Source organism: Stigmatopora argus, chromosome 7 (genome assembly GCF_051989625.1).
Source record: "Stigmatopora argus isolate UIUO_Sarg chromosome 7, RoL_Sarg_1.0, whole genome shotgun sequence".
Lineage (NCBI taxonomy): Eukaryota > Metazoa > Chordata > Actinopteri > Syngnathiformes > Syngnathidae > Stigmatopora > Stigmatopora argus.
Genome location: NC_135393.1, coordinates 9,468,731 through 9,490,278, shown reverse-complemented (window position 1 = coordinate 9,490,278; position 21,548 = coordinate 9,468,731). Strand labels below are relative to the sequence as shown.

Sequence of the window (21,548 nt, the reverse complement as noted above, 5' to 3'; positions counted from 1 at the left end):
TTGGCCCTTGGGCGCATGCTTGCTTTGAACTTAAATGTGATTTGTTAGTATAATTATTTGCATTTTATTTATTATTAATAATATTGACAGCAAACATTCTAGACCTGTAATTTCATTTTTTTTAAATGCACATGCTGACAGGTCTTTGTAATAATCAATTGTAATAGTATATATGGACTTACATTCGTACATAAGTATGGATGTATTTAATATTTTTAATAAAAATATTATGGTGTGGAATACATTAATCTGCCTCAGAGTTCTGAAATCTCAGCTACATTTTTTTCTTATCCTGCCACTATTACTGTTATTTTTATTATTATTATTGATCAAATATAAGTAAGGGCATTGGAATTGTCCAAACATTAGTATAACTAACTCTCATATAATGGTATTACAGTGGTACCTCTACTTACAAAATTAAATGACACCAGTTATGGTTTTGTAAGTAAGCAAATTGTTCCTAAATTGAGACACATTTTAAATGTAAATGTTCTAATCCAATCCAAGGTCCGAAATACTACCAACTAAACCCTTTAAAAATGAGAAAAGTCCAATTTTGTATGAAACGTGCGAAAGGTTAGCGCATCGGTCTCACAGTTCTAGGGTCGAGCGTTCGATCCCAGGTCGGTCCTCATTGTGGGGAGTTTGCATGTTCTCCCCAGGTTTGAGTGGGTTTTCTCCAGGTACTCCGGTTTCTCCCACATTCCAAAAGCATGCAGGGTAGGAGTAAGGTGTGGAAAGAGCCATTGGAAGATCAACAATAAAATACAGGTCTAAAAATGGATGACAAGTACTCTGTGATCTGTGAGGTTGATACTTGCTCTAAAATGTCTTTGAACCACTGGTCTAGAATTCAGGGGTGTCAAACCGGTCCTCAAAGGGCCGCAGTGGGTGCAGGTTTTCATTCAAAATAAACAAGAGGATACCTTTTGCAAGTGTAATCAGTTAATTAAAGTCAGGTGCTACTTCTTTTAGAAGACACCTCATTGGTTAAAATGTCGGCACTGGATCGGTTGGAACAAAGACCAGGAACCACTGGGGCCCTCGGCGGAATCGGTTTGACACATGTGGTCTAGATCATTGAAGCCTTTTAATTTTTATGATATTAATGTACTAAATCATGTTTCTCCAATCTCGATTCTGAATTTCTTTGGTTCCATTTTCCGGTAACTTTGCGTGGAATTTTTTTTGTTTCAGTTTTTTTTCTGGGCTGTCAGAAGTCATAATCAAGGTAATTATGCAACCTTGTGGTTACACCAACGAAAGGATGTGAAGAAGGCGGTGTTCATTGAGGCGAGGCATGTATTTATACAAGTAGACGATGCACCTGGCGATTAGTAATTGAGGCATGCCATGTATTAATGCTGTATAAGTTCTTTGCAACTTCAAGTCTATATGCAAGTGTGTTTTAACAAGTTTGTCCAGCCCGCAGTAAAAGAATCACTTATTCATACATGTGCCTGTCTGTACTTGAATACTTCTGTGCCTCACAGCTGTAATAACTCCCAGCTCTCTGCATTTCAGCTATGCTGCTATGGCCCATTAAAATGGTCTTCCTTCACACACACACGCACACACACAAACTAAGATATTTCAGTAGATGACACACTTGAGAGTTAAGAATATCCCAACTGAGCAGCTACAATACACCTCGGATCACCATAAGTGCAAAACGTGGCGTTTTGTGCGGGTGTCAATAGTGCAGATGTTTGTACAAGCGAAAGTATGTGTGTGTCCCATGGCCAATTGTGCACTAATTGATTATTTCTGCGTTGTGTTTACTCAGTGGACTCGGCATTCTGTGCAAGTGTATATACAGTATACTGCTCCACACACACGTGATGAGTGCTTTTGTGTGCGTGTATATAAAGCAGCCCTTGACAGCCATTGGGCACGGCAGTGGTGCAGCCGGTGTGTTTGCATTGGCAGCGTGTCAGCATTCCACATTCCTATGTGATATTCAGCGCCGCGACCTCAAGAAACCCGCCCAGCAAAGGTGCTTACACTCTTTGCCCTCCCCACTTATCATCTTTTCCTCCTCCTCCTCACCCTTCTTACGTTTCACCTTGAGAACCTGGACTATCAGTCTCACCTCCCTGCATCATGAACCCACGCCACCCCCAAAACACACACACACACACACACACACACACACACACACACACACACACACACACACACAACAGAGGTTTTCTCTTTCATAAGAAACACGCCTCCTTGTTTCCATGATATTTGAAGCTTTTAACTGCAAGCCATAACTCCTTCACAGGTTTTCAGAGCAGCTCAGTCACTTTTCATTTAGCTCCTCCCTCCTCCCTTAGCCCTGCCCTAATGCCTGCAGAGACCTTTCACCTTGGATAACCCTACACCACAGGTGACGCAATTTCCAATCAGTCCCTGTATGCCCCCTCTGAACTTGATTTTCAACACACACTTATACATTAAAACACATGGGTGTCACACCTGCCACTCTCATTTTCTAAACCACTTTATCCTCATTAGGGTCACGGGGGGTGCAGAACTCAATCCCAGCTGTCTCCGGGCCAGAGGCAGGGGACACCCTGAATAGGTGGCCAGCCGATCGCAGGGCAAAAGGAGACAGACAACCATGCACACCCATACGCACACCTAGGGTCAATTTAGGGTGTCCAATCAGCCCACAATGCATGTTTTTGGAATGTGGGAGGAAACCCACGCAGGCCCGGGGAGAACATGCAAACTCCACACAGGCTGACCGACCTGGACTTGAACCCAGGAAAGCCCAGGGGAAAATCCATTGCACAAATGATCCTAAATAGTAAACAACAGCAAGCATAGAAAATAGTTTTGTCTTTTTAAGAGCTTGTGCACTTGCCTAAATTCAGGTCTATGAGCAAACACCATAAACCAAACAGCAGTAAAGTCATTTTCTATTAGTTTTGGGAACATGTTGGTGACTATTTGATTCTCGTTGGTTTCATGTCACTTTAATATCAACCTTAAACTTGAATTGTCAACAGCTCTCAATATTTACTGATTTCTAAACGAGGGGTCATTTGTGTTAACAGAAAATCCATTTACAAGCCTTGAGATTTTCGGCAAGTAGAGCAGGGAGTGGCGTGGGGTTTAAGTAAGGTGAAGACCGGAGCAACCAGTCATCCCTTTCTGAGAACTTTCTCTACATACAGTATACTAGGATCAATCAAATACATTAAAATACTTGGATCGGGGTGGGGCATTGAATAAAACATCTGTACAAAGGCAACCAGTTTTTGCTTTCTCTTCTCATATCCAACAAAACATTTTGCGGAATTGATTGACGATCATGCTGCTTTAAATTCATTTAGATTCAAATCACCTGTTGCAGGCTGACAATATGATGAAAAGATGTTTCCCTTTGGTAAAATAAAATAAGAAACAAGTTTAAAAAAAAGGACCCACCGTGTAAAGAGGTCAGACTGACAAATTATTGCATTATAATTTTGTAAAATGTTGTAGTGTTGTATGTAAACACAAAGTAAAAAGAATATGGTACATTGCTGAAGTTGTTAGTGTGAGGGATTTTTGTCTATGCCTGTGTCCATATGTGTGTAAGACTACGTGGGAGCGTACGTGTTTGTTATGGATTAAGGGCTTCACCTCTGGACCTCCAAATTAGATAGGAGATTAGCATTACACATCCACCACCTGGCATTTTAAGCTGTGTCATTACAACAACAACTTTTAATCAACAAAATCTTCGCACTTGCCACCTACGTTACCACCATTGCTTCGTACTCCATCGGAGTGAGACAAGGTAAAGGCCGCAGAAAGGGCAGATGTCCCATGGGATTTCATTGGTGACATTGCCGGACTTCTGCACCAAAGCGAGGAATTAGCATGGAGACTGACTTTTACTTGGCACAAGACTGAAGAGATAAGACGCATGGCAGTTGGCACCCAGCTTAGAAGTAGCATCCCCTTAACACCCGTGCGAATCATTTACTATCCAAACAGCTATGTGAGGATTTACTCATTATGACAAGCTTAACTGATTCCCTGCAAAAACATTTCAATGCTAGTGGCCTTTTATTGGTAGAGAACATGGTCAAGACCTTTTCAAGGGGTCATACCTAAGCCAAGAAAATGTATGGCCATTCACCGGTTTCAAGTTCAAAGAGGATCTTGACTGACAAAGGCTGCAATATCATGCAAAATAATATACAGTGTAGTTATGTTATAATTGTGTTTCATCAATTTTCTTTAATCCAATATCTTATTTAGTATGGTGGTGGGTTAGCACTAATCCTAGTTTACTTGATTATACTACATCACTGAGTGGTTTTAGTCAAACACTGGTCACCTATAAAGGTAGCATAGATCTCAAAATTGGAATTTAACCTACGCTGTCTTATACTGCAACACTACACTATCAGTGCAACGTGTAAATATTTATATTAGTCTTATAAAACTTTTTTCTATGGATGGATCATGAATAAAAATCAATACTAAGTAAGTAATATCTATCATCAGAAACTTTCACCCCTTTGTGTGGCATTACGAATTGTGTAAAACTTGCATTTAAATTCAATTTCAAGCTCCGTGAAGTGGAAGCCAAAACAAACAAAAGCCCAAACTGGCAGCACTATAAAACCGCGCAGCAGATCTAGGTTGCTTCCTAGATAACAATCAACCACAAATTAGGAACCAATTTCTCCAAATGACCATCCAGTTACTTTTTCCACAATGATTTAGTCATAGTTCTAAATAAGGGGGAGTGTAAAAAAAAAAAGTAGTGGGAAAGAATGAATCTACTTGAAGGAGCACATGAGAAAAGTGGAGAAAAAGCTCAACAGAGACAGAAAGAGCAAATACAAGAGAGGAGGGTAATTGCAGGAAAGGCAGCTCATTAGTCTGTCACGATCTTCAATCTCACTGACAATTTCAGGGCAGGGTGAACAAAAAGAGACAACAAAAACATGCTAAATCTTTACAATAGTGTACTCTTTCTAAAGTAAAAAGACAAAAAAAGTTGCATTCTTCCCCTTCAATGTCCTACCGTGGACCAATACACAAAAGCTGGCAGCGCTGTCTGTGCACACCACTGCCAGAACCATTTCACATGACACACCATATCTCCCTGCACACCTCGCATGACGAATGCACCGTTTGCGCTCTACTCAGAAGGCAAGCCGACTTTGTCCTCACAGAGGAAGGCGCATTGCAATAGTTAACTCGGCGGTGTTCGAGAAAATCAAACCACTGCCGTGATTATACTGCCTATAAATCCTTCGGCAAACTGGCTTGTTGATCTGAATCCCAGCTCCGTCAAACTGTACTGCTTCTCTCATTAAATGGGACATACTGGCACAGTGATTGGCTTTTGACCTATCACGGATATTGACTCAGGCTCCAAGGGAACCGGGTGATGAGATTCCCATTCTTTCTCGACGTGCTCCTCTCCACACAAGTGCTAGAAACACACATTTAGAGCGTAGTTACACAACACCTCTTTCTTTATAAGTTTGAGATGGGCTCTAAAAAAACATCTCTGTTTTTGATAACACTAAACCAGCCTTGACTCTTTGAGTCACCAAATCAGTTGTGCCTGACTCAAATGACATGGGTAGTTGCCATCATGTAGAGCACTCCAATTTTCCTCAAATCAAACTAATAGCCCACTTTTCTAGACACGCAAAGTAAATAAAATTGACTGCAACCTTAACAAATATTTGGAACGACTCAGCCTTAGCAAAAGCTACTATCAGAAGATTATTTTCATATTACTGCAATCAACCTAAAAGCACAACACAGTTTCCAAACCTCTGCTGTACAAAGTGACTAATCAGGACATACAGATATGTTATGAAAGCATATTTTTTCTTAGCAACAGTTCCGCCTGCTTAAAAAAAAACCTGCATTTGAATATCACACATGTTTTGACAGGACTCAAAAAGACAAATGCGCGGTAATGGATATTTACATATGCACCAAATATATCCTTGCTTGCTCATTTATTATACATTTAAAATGCAACCCATGTATGTTGTTTCATTTCCTCTCATTCTCTTGTCTTCCTCTCATGTGGGAGGCAGGACTGTGCATAAAGATATATCCCATCAATATGCATACTGGTAAAATGATTTACTGCTGAAACCCAGGCAGGCCCAAAGCAGAGGCTAATACGACCGGATACGGCGTGTCACGTTAGCTGCTGGTTATTTAACAGAAAAAATAGTTTGAGTTAGGGTCACCGGTGGCATCGCTCTCACAAACAACTAAGATGAAAATCCATGGATGCAGAAAGCACCAGCCAGTGCCACCCTGAAGGCACCTTGGATTCTACCCAGGCAAAGGATCCCTGAGAGCCATGGTTGCCATGGTGCCAGCCAAATTGGGGTCCAATAAATGTAGGGGAACAGGCGGCTGTGAGGAGGGGTGGGGGGCAGTTTGGGTGGCAAGAGAGAGGACAGAGAGAAGGGGGGTTGCCCAGTGGCATGGCAACCCTAAAATCAACTGCAAGTTACATAGAAGTAATTTTGATAGCCTGGCTCGAACGAAATTACATTAAGTTGACATGTTTCGTAACCAATAAAAGTCAGAAATTAATAGAACTCACAGATTGGATGCTGTTCAAACAATTGTAGCACTTTATGCTTTGAATAAAAACAAAATCACATATATTCTCCCACTTTCAGACCAGTGGAATTTCAAGTGGCTGCTAGCCAATCCTATGGCACTCCAAGCAAGGCTACACTAATCTAAGATGCCCTCTTCAACAGTAGCAAGTTAAAAAGAAATGAAATTAATGGTTTTGTTTTCCCAATATGACTTGAATATGGACTTAATGAATTGAAGCTTTTAATAAGTGCCACTTGCTTTGGCTCCCATGCCTTACAAATCTATTTACAACACACTAAGTGCTTTAATGTAATTTTAGCTTACCCACCAACTAATTGAAAAGTTTGTAGGGGAGAATATGCACAATAGACATCTTGACACTCCGGGTCGGTGTTTTGAATAACTACAAGCTGCATCGCGGAGAAGCTTCCTGATGCCATTTCACCGGTATGTCCATGGGAACCCAACTCGACTCTTTGCAGACGGTACCCGTGGGGGTCTAGCATCATGCATAGTAAAGACTAAGAAAAAAATTTAGATGAGACATGCGAACATATGCTTTCACACGCACACTCACGCATAGAAGCGCATACGCTTTGCCAAAAGAACACAAAACCCTGCTCTGCTTAGCACATAGTGATTGGCCCGCTCTCTACCCCCCCCTCCCCAAATCCACATTAGTGATAAAGAACAAACAAAAACACACACCCCCACCTTACCCCACTCGTTAAGTCTGCGTCCACCTTCCATCTGCTCTGCCCCTCCCTCAAAAATAAAACACAAACACTAACAAATACACCCACACACCCACACACACACACACACACTATTGCCATTCCCGTCTAAGCTCATCCTGTTATCTAAACATGCTCTCGTCAGCGTCACTGGCTTCCTTTCTGGGTCTCCTAAAGAGAAAAGAGAGAGTCTCCTGTTCACACATGAATGGAGTCTTTTGATGGAGCGCCGAAGCCTTGTTTACCGCCACTCCATTTATTTACCGTTTTTCAAGTCGTCATTGAGGAACTCTCCTTACCTCCTCGGCCCCCTCCCCACAGTCTCGCCCAAGTACATCCCCATCATCACGTCTCTCTCCCTATCCCATTTCATCCAGCTTTCTTCTTGCCGTCTAGTGTCCTAGATCTGTGGCCAAACTGATTTGAAGCTTACTCGCTTACACAGATGTTTGCCAAATTTGATTCTTTGCATTCTGCTGCGCTTCTCAGCGAGCGCACTCATTCGCCATGGACACTCCTACCCAAAGCCCTTAACACGGCCATCTATCTTCTATAAACTACTCGCCTTCTTGCAGTGTCATCAACATCAAATGGTGCCTTGTGACGCTCACAATCTAATTTTAAACCTAACTGACAAAAAAAAACATGAAACAATATAAATATATATAAAGCTAATGCGGAGAATTAAATGTCTCTCAGTATATATATATATATATATATATATATATATATATATATATATATATATATATATATATAATTATTTTTTTAATCAAATAAGCCTCTAAGGTCAAATGAAACAGAGGTTGAACAGCTATGCAAGTGAAACTTTTAACGTGCTTTGAGACTCTTCTTGAACTACTTCTACAAGTGGGTTTCATGTTTGCACACTCCATATTAATTCTATCAGTACCAAAAAATTGTGATTCAAGGCAAGGTATATCAGGATTATTAAGAAAGATATCTTAATAACTTTCCTTGATTTTTTAAAAGAATGTTTTCAAACAACTCGGGGGTAAACTAGGACAATGTAGGTTGCCTATGAGTATAATAATGCTAAATTAGGGGAACTTAAAGTGACTTTATAAATAACACAAAAATAAATGTTATGATTTTTTCATTTTTTTAAATTCATTCACCCATTTTGTATACATCGTGTCCATTAAATATATATATATATATATATATATATATATATATATATATATACACATTTATATATATATATATATAAAACACGGTGCAAGGCATAGTGACTAAATGGAAGGGGTTGGACTACCCACAGTCAAGGCTCACAACCTCTTGATGGCCTGCGTTCAAGAAAAATAAAGATAATGGTCCTATTGAGTACTAAAATGTTTGCACTTACAAATTATTTTACATTTTTCTGAAGCTGCAAACAGGACTCCTTGGTGCTAATGAGGCTAGGGGAGGGCCTGTGTTTGAACTCTAAAGAGGAATAAAAGAAAGAGGGAACGTGTGAAAGAGGAACGTGAAAAAGGGATGAGAAGAAAGCGAGGATCAGAGGGAGGAGGTTGGCAGAGAGTGTATATGAAAATTTGGCATCTTGCGTACAAGTGATACCGCCGTGCCAAAAAAACAGCCGACGACTCTGCCTCTCACTTTCGGTACATCAGACTCCACTGCCGTGTTAGATTTGCCCACGTTCTTTTTTTTCTTCTTTAATTTGTCAACCAGATGTGAAAAATTGAATTCGATTTTTTAATTGACCTTTTTGGATGAATGGCATAGCATTTCCATTTCAGTCAGGTTGGCCTGTCACATTTTTGCACACTATGGCCTTTTTTTTTTGGGGGGGGGGATTGATTTAATATTTTTTAGGGGATTAAAAACTTATACAGAAATTGTGGTGCCCATATTAGAAGGATTCAATTTTATGAAATCCCAATTAGTTGTCTACTTAAAGTTTCTATGAATTGATAGCAAATCTAATTTGTTGTTGAAAATAACAAAGGAAGCAAATGGGATCATTTTTGACAAGCATTAACACCATATTGCTATACATTTATATGACCGTAATAAAAGAGTTCTTAACTTTGATGTAAATGTTGCTTGTGGTGCTTGTCACTCAAATGGTATTTTCAATATGAATTATGGAAGCAGTCAACTTTGCCCCCTCCTGTGGGTGCAGCCATCCTCCCTGGGTCTTCTAACCCTGATGGGCCTGCCTGGTAGTGAACATTACCCCCAAATGCCCCCCCGCTTCTCCTCCTCCCGTCTGCCTCTGCTGGCTAACACTCCTGAGTGGCTATGTGGATTTTGGGGATGGACACATTACACGGTTGGAGCTGCAACAAAAGGCTGAAAAGGGAGCCGGCGCTGGGAAGACACCGTATTAATACAGACAATACCACCCCCTCATTGCTTTTGACTCTGTTTTCTCCCCCTTTTTTCCAGGCTCTCTCTCAAGGCTTTTTGTACCAATTTAAAACTGGGGAAAAAAATACTCAGCCAAAGTCAGAACCTTTTTTTTTTATTATTTACACCAAATGCAGCTGTACCTACATGCATTTCTTTTAAATGCCAATAGTTAATTGTGTAATTAAATCTAATAACTACGTATTAAATTGAGTTCAGTGAGGGAGCGTGCCCTTATGCAACATAAAATGAAAAGATTATCACGTGATTGATCATTATATTTAGTGTTATGTAATTAACTGGAGAAAAAAAATAAAAAGAGAGAAAAAATTGTAAACTGAAAAATATGACATTTAGGGTAAAAGAGCATTCGTTTAAATAAAATGGCCATTTTCATTAAAGGAAAAAATAGGAGAGCAAAATCAAAATCCAACCCTGCACTGTGAGGTTAGTCTGTGGAGAAATGCCCATGTGACAATTGAATTTTATCTATAATGAAAAGATTACAGTAAAATGTAGTATTATATTTTAGTTTTTAAAAGAGCAAAATAACAGCAACGTACTCGTCTACTGCCTAAAAATTGTCCTGAAGTAATCTTCCACATCTGAACAAACAGAAAACGGAGACAAACACATGCAGTTGTTTTAAAATCCCTTTTTAAGAAGAAAAACTGTGAGTGAATCATACAATTTTAACAATAGGCAATTAATTTGAAGACTAAAGACAACAACATGATCTAATTTTTACCGCCTTGTGTGCATTTGAGTCATAGCGGTCTAATGATATGAATGAAGATCCTGGGGTTTTTGGAATGATGGAAGCACATCATCTATGCAAGCCTCTATTCTGCTTGTGTGTGTTGGCGCACACATCCACACAGCAGGGCTTTGGCTTAGACCGATCCCAGGAGCAGGCCAAATACCAGACTCTCTTCCACGGCCAAGTGTAGCAAGAGAAGAAGCTCCTTTTTCTAATGCGACAAGCTTCTCCCTTCTATCTTCACCTCCCGACAATGTGTAAAAAGATGGGCGGGCCCCGAAAAACGGAGGCTGCCGGGCGAACGCCTCCCAATGCCAAAGCCACTCTTGCATGTGGAGGGCTTTTCTTAGCTGCCGCGGGCTCTGTTCCCACAGTACGTAACACAAAAGCCTCCGACCTGACTGACTCTCTCAGTGTCGACACTTCATTCAGCGCACACTTGACCGCTGAGGGTCATCCTGAGCGGCGCTCACGCAAACATCCAGAAATCACACTTACGCACAAGCACTGTGCCCCCATGAAGAAGAGACCAGGAAGTAATTAACAACTGATATTTTTCAACCGAGGAAATAAAAAAGTTTGGTAAAACAGTGGAGATCTGTCCATAAGACAACTTGGACCACGCTGTGAGCCATTCATCATAGTTCGTCAAAACTACAACACTCCTGTCCTCTCCCGCAATTGTTGTACATACGATAATAACTTGACTTACAAATTCCACTCCTTTTTTGAGGTACAAGAGAAGGGTCGGCTGATGTCTGAGGTAAAAAATTGAGTAATTCCCTGTACTGCGATCACAGTATACACCTACATGAACTCTACACCAGCTTCTGACGTCAACCACCAGGCTTTTTATAGGAACATATCCATAAGATGAATACTACAGTACAGTAATATTTGCCATTTTTTCTTAGCTTTGCAAAATGAGCAAATTGAGTTGCCACATTAGTTCAGAGACAAACTAAAGGCGTGAATCAAATTCCTTTTGTACTGAATTCCTCTTTCAAGAAGCAAAGCAGGCACTATATTTGTGACTCCTTCCTGTGGTCAATGCGTCAGGGGTCTGGCTTCAGTGCCGGGGGTTTTCTACATCTACCCGGGACTCTGGCGCAAGGGAGCCAGCATCTGGCACTGGAGAGAGCGCAGTGTGGAGCGGTCACGGCACAAATGGCACAGTGCGCAGATTTCACACCTCCCTTGGAGTGACTGCAAATTTCCTGCGCTGAGCTTTTTTATTTTTCGCGATTGGAAACACATTTGAAACATCTTTTCATAATCACACTTGCGGCTTGCAGAAGGAATAAAAGAGGCGGACTGTGTTCCAGAATATGAGTAAGTGCAATGAGCTAACTTTGGCTTGACAAATGCTTTTTTAATCTCCCTTTCCATGCTCGGGCAAATGATAAATGTGCTGCCTTTTAATCTAAAACAGCAAAATATGCAAATGGTTTAATGAAGCAAATCAAATACATTGGGCTGAGAAGTAAATGGATCGCCCTACTGATAACGAGCACCCACCTTCACGGGCGCCAGAGTTCAGTCTCTGAGCAGACACTTGTTCATTCATTCACAGGAAGCATGCCAGTTTGTGGTTACCATGCAGAGCGTTGGCACTTGACGGCCAAGAGATCACTATCTCCGTTAGAATAATAACATTGCGAGTCTTAATGATAGCGCTCAGCAGGAGACAACCACCAAGGCCAAAAAATAACACCCTACACCCTGAACTGATCACCTACCGATCGTAGGATGAATACCCATTCATGCGCAGAATATATAGTAATAAGATATTCCTGTACACTAAAAGTATTGTAATGTAATGGGGTTCAGTAGAAGAGAACTCAGTTGATTTGATTGAGAGAAATGGACTCTTATTGCAAACAGGCACACTGTTGTCGATCCCTTTGAGCTCTGTGGATCAAAAGAAAATACTTAAAGTCACCGTGAAGACTCTTTGTTCATCCGCCGTGTCTCCCGTGCCCCGGTATTTCACTTGCAACATTCAAAGACATGTTGCTCTTTATCGAAGTGTCTGAAAACAAGAGGACGTGCAGTTTGTGACGCCTGCGCGGTTGGTTCTGTCACGGCTGTGGTGCTCCGTAAAAAAGAGGAATCTCGAAGGCTGGCTGGCTGTCTGTCTGGCTGAAGAACAGCCAGAGAAAGCCTGACAGAGAGCCCAGAGATTCCCCGTGGCAGCTTTTTGCCACTCTGTCATAAACAAAACACAAGACGTCTTTCTCTTCTTCCCACACCAAGCGAGCTTGGGCGCTGCCAAACAGAACAATCACTATCGCAGGCTCCTCTCTCCTTTCCAACGCACACTCTCGCGCTCTCCCGCTCTCTGTCTTCCACAATATCAACAAAAGAGATGAGCAGAGACTTTACCTCTGCGCGAACAACAATGAGGGCCATGTTTAAGGAGACAAAACAACAGTGTGTACGGGATCAAACAGGAGCAGTAAAGGCGGCGATGCCAAAGCCCGACAAAATGCAAAGCAAACAAAACAAACAATGAGCGTGTCGCACCATTCATTGCGCGACGGGAGCAAAAGAAATGAATAAATAAATAAATAAAATAACACGAACGTGGGAGAGAGAACAAAAATAAATGGGCCTTCAGGACTGCTGGCTCACGAATATGCTTTGGCGACCTCACACTTCGTTAGAGCCAAGCGTGATAAAACTGTTGACCTTTGGGCAGGTTCGAAGACAGCGGTTTACCCTTTGTCTTTGCTTTTATCCCACCGCTTCGCGCTCACTGCAGGCCCCAAATGTTCTTTCCAAGTCGGGCCTGTCTGGAGGAAGGAAAAGAGCCGAGGCACGCCGCCGTTAAGCAAACAGCAGAGCGCACGCGGCGAGTGGACATTACGAATGAGCCGTGCACTGTGCACCTCCCCCATTAAGCAGCCACGTGTTGAACGCAGAAAAGAAAAATTACATTTCATACGCGGAAATATTGAAAAAAAAATCCAAGCGCTTCAGGATGTGCAAAATGTCGGAAAATGGTCATGAAAATGTTGCCCATTCACAATCGCAATTTAGAAGTAAGCCATTTGCTTTACAAAAACGATTAATTTCTCCCTATTGACTAAGTTTAAAAAAAATAATTATGGTGATTAAAAATCATTTTTAAAGAAATTTAAATGAAAAATAAAGTTGCAGTTTTACATATACTGTATTTTATCACATATTGGGAAGTCATTTTGCGCAATAAAAAATAAGATACATCCAGAAATTGGAGGAAAAGCGAGTTTTTAAAATCTCTCCATTTTAATATTGTAAAAAAAAAAAAAAAAAAAGAGTAGAAGAATAGGAAATGCAATGGTTGGGAGGTGTTTGGCCTGGACTAAAAAGTGTGGCTTCGTACTAGTGTGTGTACGCGTGGAAGACAAGCTCTAAGCAGGGGAGGGAGGCAGCGATAGCATAAATTATTATGCATTTGTGAAATACTGGTTGAAACTCATCTAAAATGGCGAAAACAAACCAAAAATATCCAGCTGTAATAATATTAGGTTACAAGCCGGTGTTTGTGTGTAACAGGCTGAAGTGTGTTTTTAGAGGATTTGGCTCTAAAATGCGCTTTGTGAATGTGTGTGCGCGTGGACGTATTGGAGCAACGCTACAACACAACACTATATTTTGGTTGAGCACAAAATGGCTGCATGTGAAGCTACAGGGAGAAATTTTTGGCTGAATTTGCCTGTGTGTGTGTGTGTGTGTATCCATCGTAGTGGCTGTGAAACAACACACTTTGGCTATATCAAAATGTATCGAGGCTGGTTTTTGGCTGAGTGTGTGTGGGTGTGTGTGCGTATGTGACTGAAACCATTTCTGGCTTAAAGTGTGAAAGTACACGACAAAAGATGGGTTGTTTGTCTATTCTTTCTCTTTCTATTTTTTTAAACTTTTTTTTTTAGTTTTCTGTGCGTGTGTGAATGGCTGTGAAGGTGGCCGCATGATTCTGGCTGAGCGTGCATTAGCGAGAGTGTGTGAGTGTGTGCTTTTTGACGGGCAGGTCTGTGGCAGTGCAGGCGTTCAGGCAGACGGTGAAGGCGAAAAGTGTCTGCGGCCTGAGAGTAGGAGACTCGCAGCTCTGTCTTTCCCACACACATGCGTGGAGGAAACAACACACACTTCTGGGTTCAAGCCAAATGACAATCCATGGCTACAATGGCACATTTGTCAGAATTTGAAGAAATTTTATAAAGACTCGCCTAACAAAAACACTCAAATTGACTGGAGCGATAATCTTGAAAGCATACGCAGAGAAAAAATTAACTGCCTTTTTCTTTGGAAAAAGGCGATCTGCTTTTTTCGGAAAAAGCAGCATGGACTTGCCAGGGCATGTTGGACCATTGCCCTCTACACACTCACACACACACACACACACAAATTACTACATTTGGGTGTACTTTGCCATGTAAACAAATACTAAAAAAAAGACATGGCAAGCGAGCAAAAATTTCATAATATTAAAATGTGCAATTATCTTCACACTTCAATTAAAATACATTTTCATGATGATGTCATTTGACTTTTTTGTTTATAGTACAAGTAATATTAAATATTGGCATCAAAAAGTGGGTTCATTCATCATGTTAAAAATATTTTTTTCTGTTGTAAGTAGGGTTGCAAATGAAAATTACATATTACAAAAAAAGAAGTTTTTTTTCTCAATGGTTGCGTTCAAATAGAATTTAAATTTTGGCAGTGTCTTTTTTTTGATGGTGTGGGGCCTTAATTTAAAAAAGAAAAACTGAACATTCTAAGACTTTCACTTTTGAGATTTTGGGATGTTTGCAGATTAGTGTGCTGCAAAGGTGAGGTGTAGTAAGAGTCCCCCACGTGCCCCTCCTCCCAACAGGTAGCGAGTTTCCCCACATACCTGGCGTGTGGACGAAGTAGGCCAGGTAGAGGTCCAGCTCCTTGACGGACACCCCGATGTGGTGCGGCTGGACGCACAGGCCCGGGTTGGTGCACTGCGGCGACTTGACCAGGCGCTCCCCGTCCGTGCTCTCCAATGGGCTGCCTTTGAACAGGATGACCATGACAAGGTCCAGTCGCCACACCTTGTCAGCCTGGCGCAGGCAGTCGATGCGACGGATCTTGCCCTTCTGGTCGGGGTTGGACAGCACGCAACAGGGGGGTTTCTTCCCCGTGATGGTGAGCACAAAGTCCTCGCGAAACTCGGGCCGGATGTCCTTGCGGAGTTTGGCCAATAGGCGCGACGCCCACTTCTGTTTAATCTCGGGCTTTTCCCCCAGCAGCTCGTCCTTCACTGCGCGCTCTTCCTCCTTGGACATGCGCTTCTCGTGCTTCTTGAAGTACTTGCGCTTACGGGCCTGCAGGTTGAACCAGGTGTAGGCGAAGGCGCGGACGTGGGGCAGCAGGGCCTCGATGAAGGGGTGGAATTCATCCTGGATGAGAGAGGAGGACAGGGGGTGGGCGGAGGAGGAGAGGGAGGATGGGGGGAAGCAGGACGAGGAGGGGGAGAATGGGGGAGAGAAGGACGGGGAGAGGGGGAGTGGGGGGGAGGATGGGAAGAGAGAGGTGAGGCAGTTAGCACCGGCGCGCAGCATGGAGGAGCGGCGCCTGCTCCGTGCGAGCGGAGCGAGGGAATGAACGAGAGGCGCCGAAAGAGAGATAGAGAGAGAGAGAGAGAGAGAAAGTGTGTGTGTGTGTGTGTGTGTGTGAAAGAGAGAGAGTGAGCAAGAGAGAGAGACAGTCCTGACACTCTCTCCCCAACAGACATCACATTGATGGAAACAGTTCAACTCAACACTCAAAGAAAGGTAACATGTAGTTGATAAACTCATCTCGGGTGAGTTCAAATAACAGTTAGGATTGAGAATGGAACACAAATCAAGACTGTTGTAGAAACAATTATTCTGGTTTCCCTAAAATATAGCTGAAATTAACACTACATAAAATGCAAAAACCAAAATAAATTGGTAGTTACCATTTTGCTCTTTCATCATAAACTGACACCGGAGATTGCAAAAAAACAACAACGATTTGATGGTTCACTGTGAAGGAGAAGAAAGGCCACGTACTAAAAAATAAAAAAGAGGGGGTTGCTTTTCGATGAAAATAGCCCCCAAAAAAGCCAAAGGTCACGGTGTAGTACCAGTAAAAGAACACGGGAGGAGGTGTAGCTAGAGCAGGAGAGTTGTTGTTCAAAGGCACAACAGAAGGAGAGTGCAAAGAACTTCGGCAACGTCACTACTGAAAAAAATGACTACTAGGAGTAAATTGTCAAAAATGAAAAATGTTGAAAATATGTCGACTGGTAAGCAAAAGCGACTTTTGGCAAAGAGGGTAGAGTTCAATCAAATCTGCATGAGACTCGGCCTGCATGCGAGAAATAGAGAGAGTTGGACAATGGGGTCAGCGCAGATAGAAAAAAAAAGAGAAAAAAACAAGCAGCAAAACAAGAGGACGGAATCAATGTTGGACGAGTGCGCGCGACCGCTGGCAAACCCGAGTGTCGCTGCTTTTTTCGCCCTCTTTGCTTCCAACTCTGCCTTCGCTCTCTTCTTCCTCACTTTGCTCCAGCGCCCATTGACTGAGTGTGTGCCAACATGTGCAGGGACCACCTATTTGGCACCCAGTCACGGGCGGCCCAGCCAATACGCTCGCTAGCAGCACCGAGGAGGGAGGGAAGAGCGATGGCAGAGGCGGGTGGTGTATGATGCACGCTTGGTGGCTGGTAGAGAGAGAGAAAATGAGAGAAAGTGTGTGTTGCGGGCAGAGCGTGCGTCATTCATTCGCCAAACAGACAAGTTCCAATCTAGTGCAAAAAGGCAAGGTCCAGAGGATATAGCAATTTCACATGCGTCCATTCTAGACGCCACCTGCAGACTGACCCTCCCCCACTGTTCCCCCAAAGTACCTCCGTCTACCCAGAACCCACCCCCACTCACAGTAACCGCTCGCATTACAACACCTTGGCATGGGATGGCATGAGAAAACGCAGGCCTAAAAATCCCACTAGACCCAGAGACCAGCAGCTGCTCCCGGATTTGCCACACAAACAAGGAGACGAGGAGGTGGGGGAGTGAAAATGTCTTTCACACCCCCCACACACGGACAAAAAACATACAGTCATCGCCAAAAAAAAGTAAAATAAATGAATAAAACAATTAAAACAACAATTTTAAAAGGAGGCTTTCAAATACATAATCTTTGTAAATTATGGGACCACTGGAATGTGCTTTTTGTCTAATGATTCTCAGCATGTTTAATTGTTCATGCAAGTCAATATTGCAGCCTTTATGAAAGTTTAAGTGTGCTCCATTAAACGATTGATTATCATAATTTAGGGCCTTTGCTTTAGAGACGCTAATAAATTAATTATATTTTCAAGAATAATAAAGACTACCGAGTAAACAGTCAAAACAACACAAAAAATACAAATGCATAATTTATTTCTTTTCACAATTATTCACTGGCTAACTTACTAAACTGTGGCCACAATCATTAACGTTTATTACAATAAAATATAATACTACAGTAGTACTCATAGTATTAAAAATTGCCCTAATTATAAACGTTTTTTTATTTATTTTTAAATAGTCACCAGTGATCAAGTTCTATTATTGGAAAGCGTATTTTTTTATGAAAATAAGGCCACATGACTCCATGTATAATGTAGTCTTTAAAGTAAAACAAATACATTGCATGTGAAAACAAAGTCAATGCAATAAAACTTCAAGGCTAAGTTCCTAAAGCAAGAGTTGTAATAAAACAATATTGTTCTGAACATGTAAACAGAAAAAAAACCTAAATGTCAAAATTACAAGTCTAATGTTGTAAATCTGCAAGAAAAAAACTCAAATGAAAGGACTCAATTGCAATATGAAAGATATGATAATCCCTCATTGTTATTACTTATTATCCGGATTTACGAAATCCTTTAGGGAAAAAAATATAAGTCTAAAGTTACTGTAAATTAAAAGGTTGTAAACCTAACTGAACAAACTGGAATATTATGAAAAGCCATAATTTTAATAAAGAAAGTTGCAATGTCACAAGAATGAAATCAAAATAAGACAAAAAAGGTGTCATAGCGTAATTCCTTCTCTTGCCTTTTGTACTGAGTTTTTTTTTTTTAATTAACAACATTATTACTCAACAAGGGATCACAGAGACATGAATCGGAATCTCGGCACCGGGAGCAGCTAACTTGTCATGCGGCAAAGTTGAGGGCCCAGACATTTCATAACGTGGCCAAGCTGTCTGTCGTCCAGTGGGACCGACCGCCTGCGTGTTTGTGTGTGAACACCTTACAAAGGCCAGAGTCCTCTACTTGGCGCTCGCGACCATCGGCACTAGCCTGGCGCACTCCCTCTGTGAATGTCTGGACGACAAAAAGGTCCAGTCCAATGACGGGCTGGCTGGCTGGCTAGGTGGGTGACTACTTGGCTAACTGGGTCAGCTGGCAAGCCCACATTGCTCATTGCATACATATCAGAGAGAAGAATGGCACCGACCCCATCTGGACCGGACTGTGACAGGACGACTACTGGTTGTTCAAGCTAACACACGGTACGTACATACGTGCCTATTGAAGTCTGGACACCCCTGTGAATTTAACAGCCTTGTGATGCAAACCCCCCAAAAAAGAGATGGCGATAATTTAATCAGTTTTCCATCAATGAAGCTACCTATGACGTGCACAATTCAATCCTCTATGGGTCTGTAGACTTTACTGCATATTTAAAGTAATTTATTTAGAATTATTTACACAGGTTGTGATCATTAGATATGCATAATTGCAATTGCATCTCAACTTTAAATATTTGGACAATTTTGAATTCCACCACCCATTAGGGTTTCCTGTGTTTGCCCAGGTGGTAGTTGTCCGGGGCTTAGACCACTGCAGTCTGGGTTCTTGTGCGTGTGTATGTGGGCGTGTGTATCAGTAGCTTGGCATTAACACGAGGGTTTCTCTTATCTGTGCATGCCACGCTCAGCGTTTCACTAAATGTCGACCTTTGTTCCGCCGGCCGGCCAAGACAAGCCCCCCTCTTGCCCTGACAGGGTTCACTTCCCAAGCGAGGGTTGATCAGAGCCTTGAAGAGCAGTTTAAAAAAAATATATATTTATTTTTAAAAAGCATCCGGAAGCAGCCAAAGCAACACAAAAGAATTATTTTAGATGGTAAACACTTATACTAGTATAAATCAAATACAAACACCAGTATTTGGTGTTAAAAGGCCATGTGTAAATTTTAAAACAGTACTTTGAAATTAATTACTATTTATGAATTCAACTAAAAGGAACAATTAAAATCCTTAGTTTACCTTCAATTCAACACTTGCCGTCCACTGAATGATGTGACTTGACACTGAGTTGTTTCTAATAATAATAATAACTGCCGCTTAAAAATAAATACATAAATGTTCCCATCATGTTTGTCGTTGGTTTTAGTTAACTCGAAATAACGCAGGCAGTGTTTGCACTGACTCCAGGCACATGACGTGCATAAAAACTGTCAAGTACTTCATTTAGTACTTCAAATAATGACAAAATGCATCATTTAAACTGTAAAACACTACACTGAATACGTGTATATGAATGATTCTTCCCAGCCGGAAAAAAAGACGACCTCATTACACAGGCATCCACAACCGGTACCTTCTGTCAAGTATCACAATTTATCTGTCATCACTTTCCAAAATCAAATTCAAATGCTTTAGTGATCAATGAAACTTAATTGACTGACTGTTAGAGCACAACATTTGTATACTAATCAGACCTGTTTCCACTTCCTGTTATCCATGGAGCTAAAATACAAAGATGCTCTTTTAACTTCTGGAATAAGACGACATGTCACTGGAAAGTACACTTAATTGAGATAATGTAGCCTATTTTTAAAATGGAAATATATATTTATAGATTACAAAAGATCACTCATAACTACAGACCGTAAAATGAACTCATTATGTAGGTCTTTCAATATATTTTCTTTTTTTCCCATTTTGCTGTGATATACACAGTGGTATTCGTTTTCCATTGCGCTTATCCTCATAAGGGTTGCGAGGGGGTGCTGGATCTTATCCTAAGCCAATTGTGGCCAGTAGGCAGAGAACACCCTGAATTGGATGCCAGCCAATGGTAGGGCATTATGAGACAGACAACCAGTCACGGTCACATTCACATCTAGGGACAATTGAGAGAGCTCAACCAGCCTAGCATGGATGATTTTGGGATGTGGAAGTAAACCTGAGTAGCCATGAAAAACCAACACAGGCACGGACAGGACGTGCAAACTCGAAAACCACCGTGGATCGAGTCCCTCCCTAATCTCAAAACCGTGACGGGGACATGCTAAAAACTCCATCACCCTTGTTGAGATCATAGTTGAAACAAACACATGCACACATATTCACAAAGACAGTGCTGATGAAGGTTTTAGCATGTCAAGACGTGATGAGTAGAATTCATCCCTGACACCCTGTGTAAAATCATATCCACTATTGACAAGTGACCTAGTGACCTTTTTTAAAATGTAAATTTGAAATTGTTCAGTGCTCTTACTTTCACATAAAACAGGCATGCTGGATCACTGGAAATTTGCACACATGCTGTCTTGTTCCAGCTTTTCTTGGAAAAAAAGGGGAAAAATGCATTTGCGGCCTGAGTCAAGTTTTCATGTTTTCTTCTGAAGAGCAGAGCAGGGAAAGTAAGGTGTGCTGGGAGCAGTCCAATGAGTCAAATGGCAACTACGTCCAAGTTAAGGATCTTGGCAATCTCGAAAACCTCACGGTTATGAAATCCAAACACACAAGTTAGGCTGTTTGGAAACTTTCTGGAAATAGTTATCCTTTTATCCGAGGCCACACACATCAGTCCTCTTTATTTCACTTCAATTTCCTTCCTACTACAACCTACTCATGCCATTCTCCTAGACGGAAGTAGAAATGAAGCATTGCCCCACGTCTTCCCCCCATCAGTGCAGATTGATGTCTAAAGTGTGTCTGCGCATCGTTTGTAATTACGCGTGTTTAAACACTGAAGCCTTAGTACGTGTGAAAGTCTGGAAGCCATTTGTGGCATGAGGCAGCATGCGGGAAGAGTTAAAACAGCTA

General features: G+C 41.6%; 1 protein-coding gene across 13 annotated transcripts in view; it reads right to left on the bottom strand.

Moving 5' to 3' along the window:
* The window catches only part of nfixa (nuclear factor I/Xa), a 140,449-nt gene that overhangs the window by 58,706 nt on the left and 60,195 nt on the right, over nt 1-21,548 (bottom strand). For 11 of the 13 annotated variants that reach the window (XM_077604322.1, XM_077604314.1, XM_077604321.1 and 8 more), the window contains one exon: nt 15,341-15,872. In XM_077604322.1, the coding sequence (XP_077460448.1) occupies nt 15,341-15,758 (418 nt within the window). In that variant the 5' untranslated portion in view covers nt 15,759-15,872. Of the gene's footprint in view, nt 1-15,340; nt 16,127-16,414; nt 16,482-16,935; nt 16,997-21,548 lie in introns of those variants that run through there. The other 2 variants (XM_077604317.1, XM_077604313.1) reach the window with 2 other exon arrangements.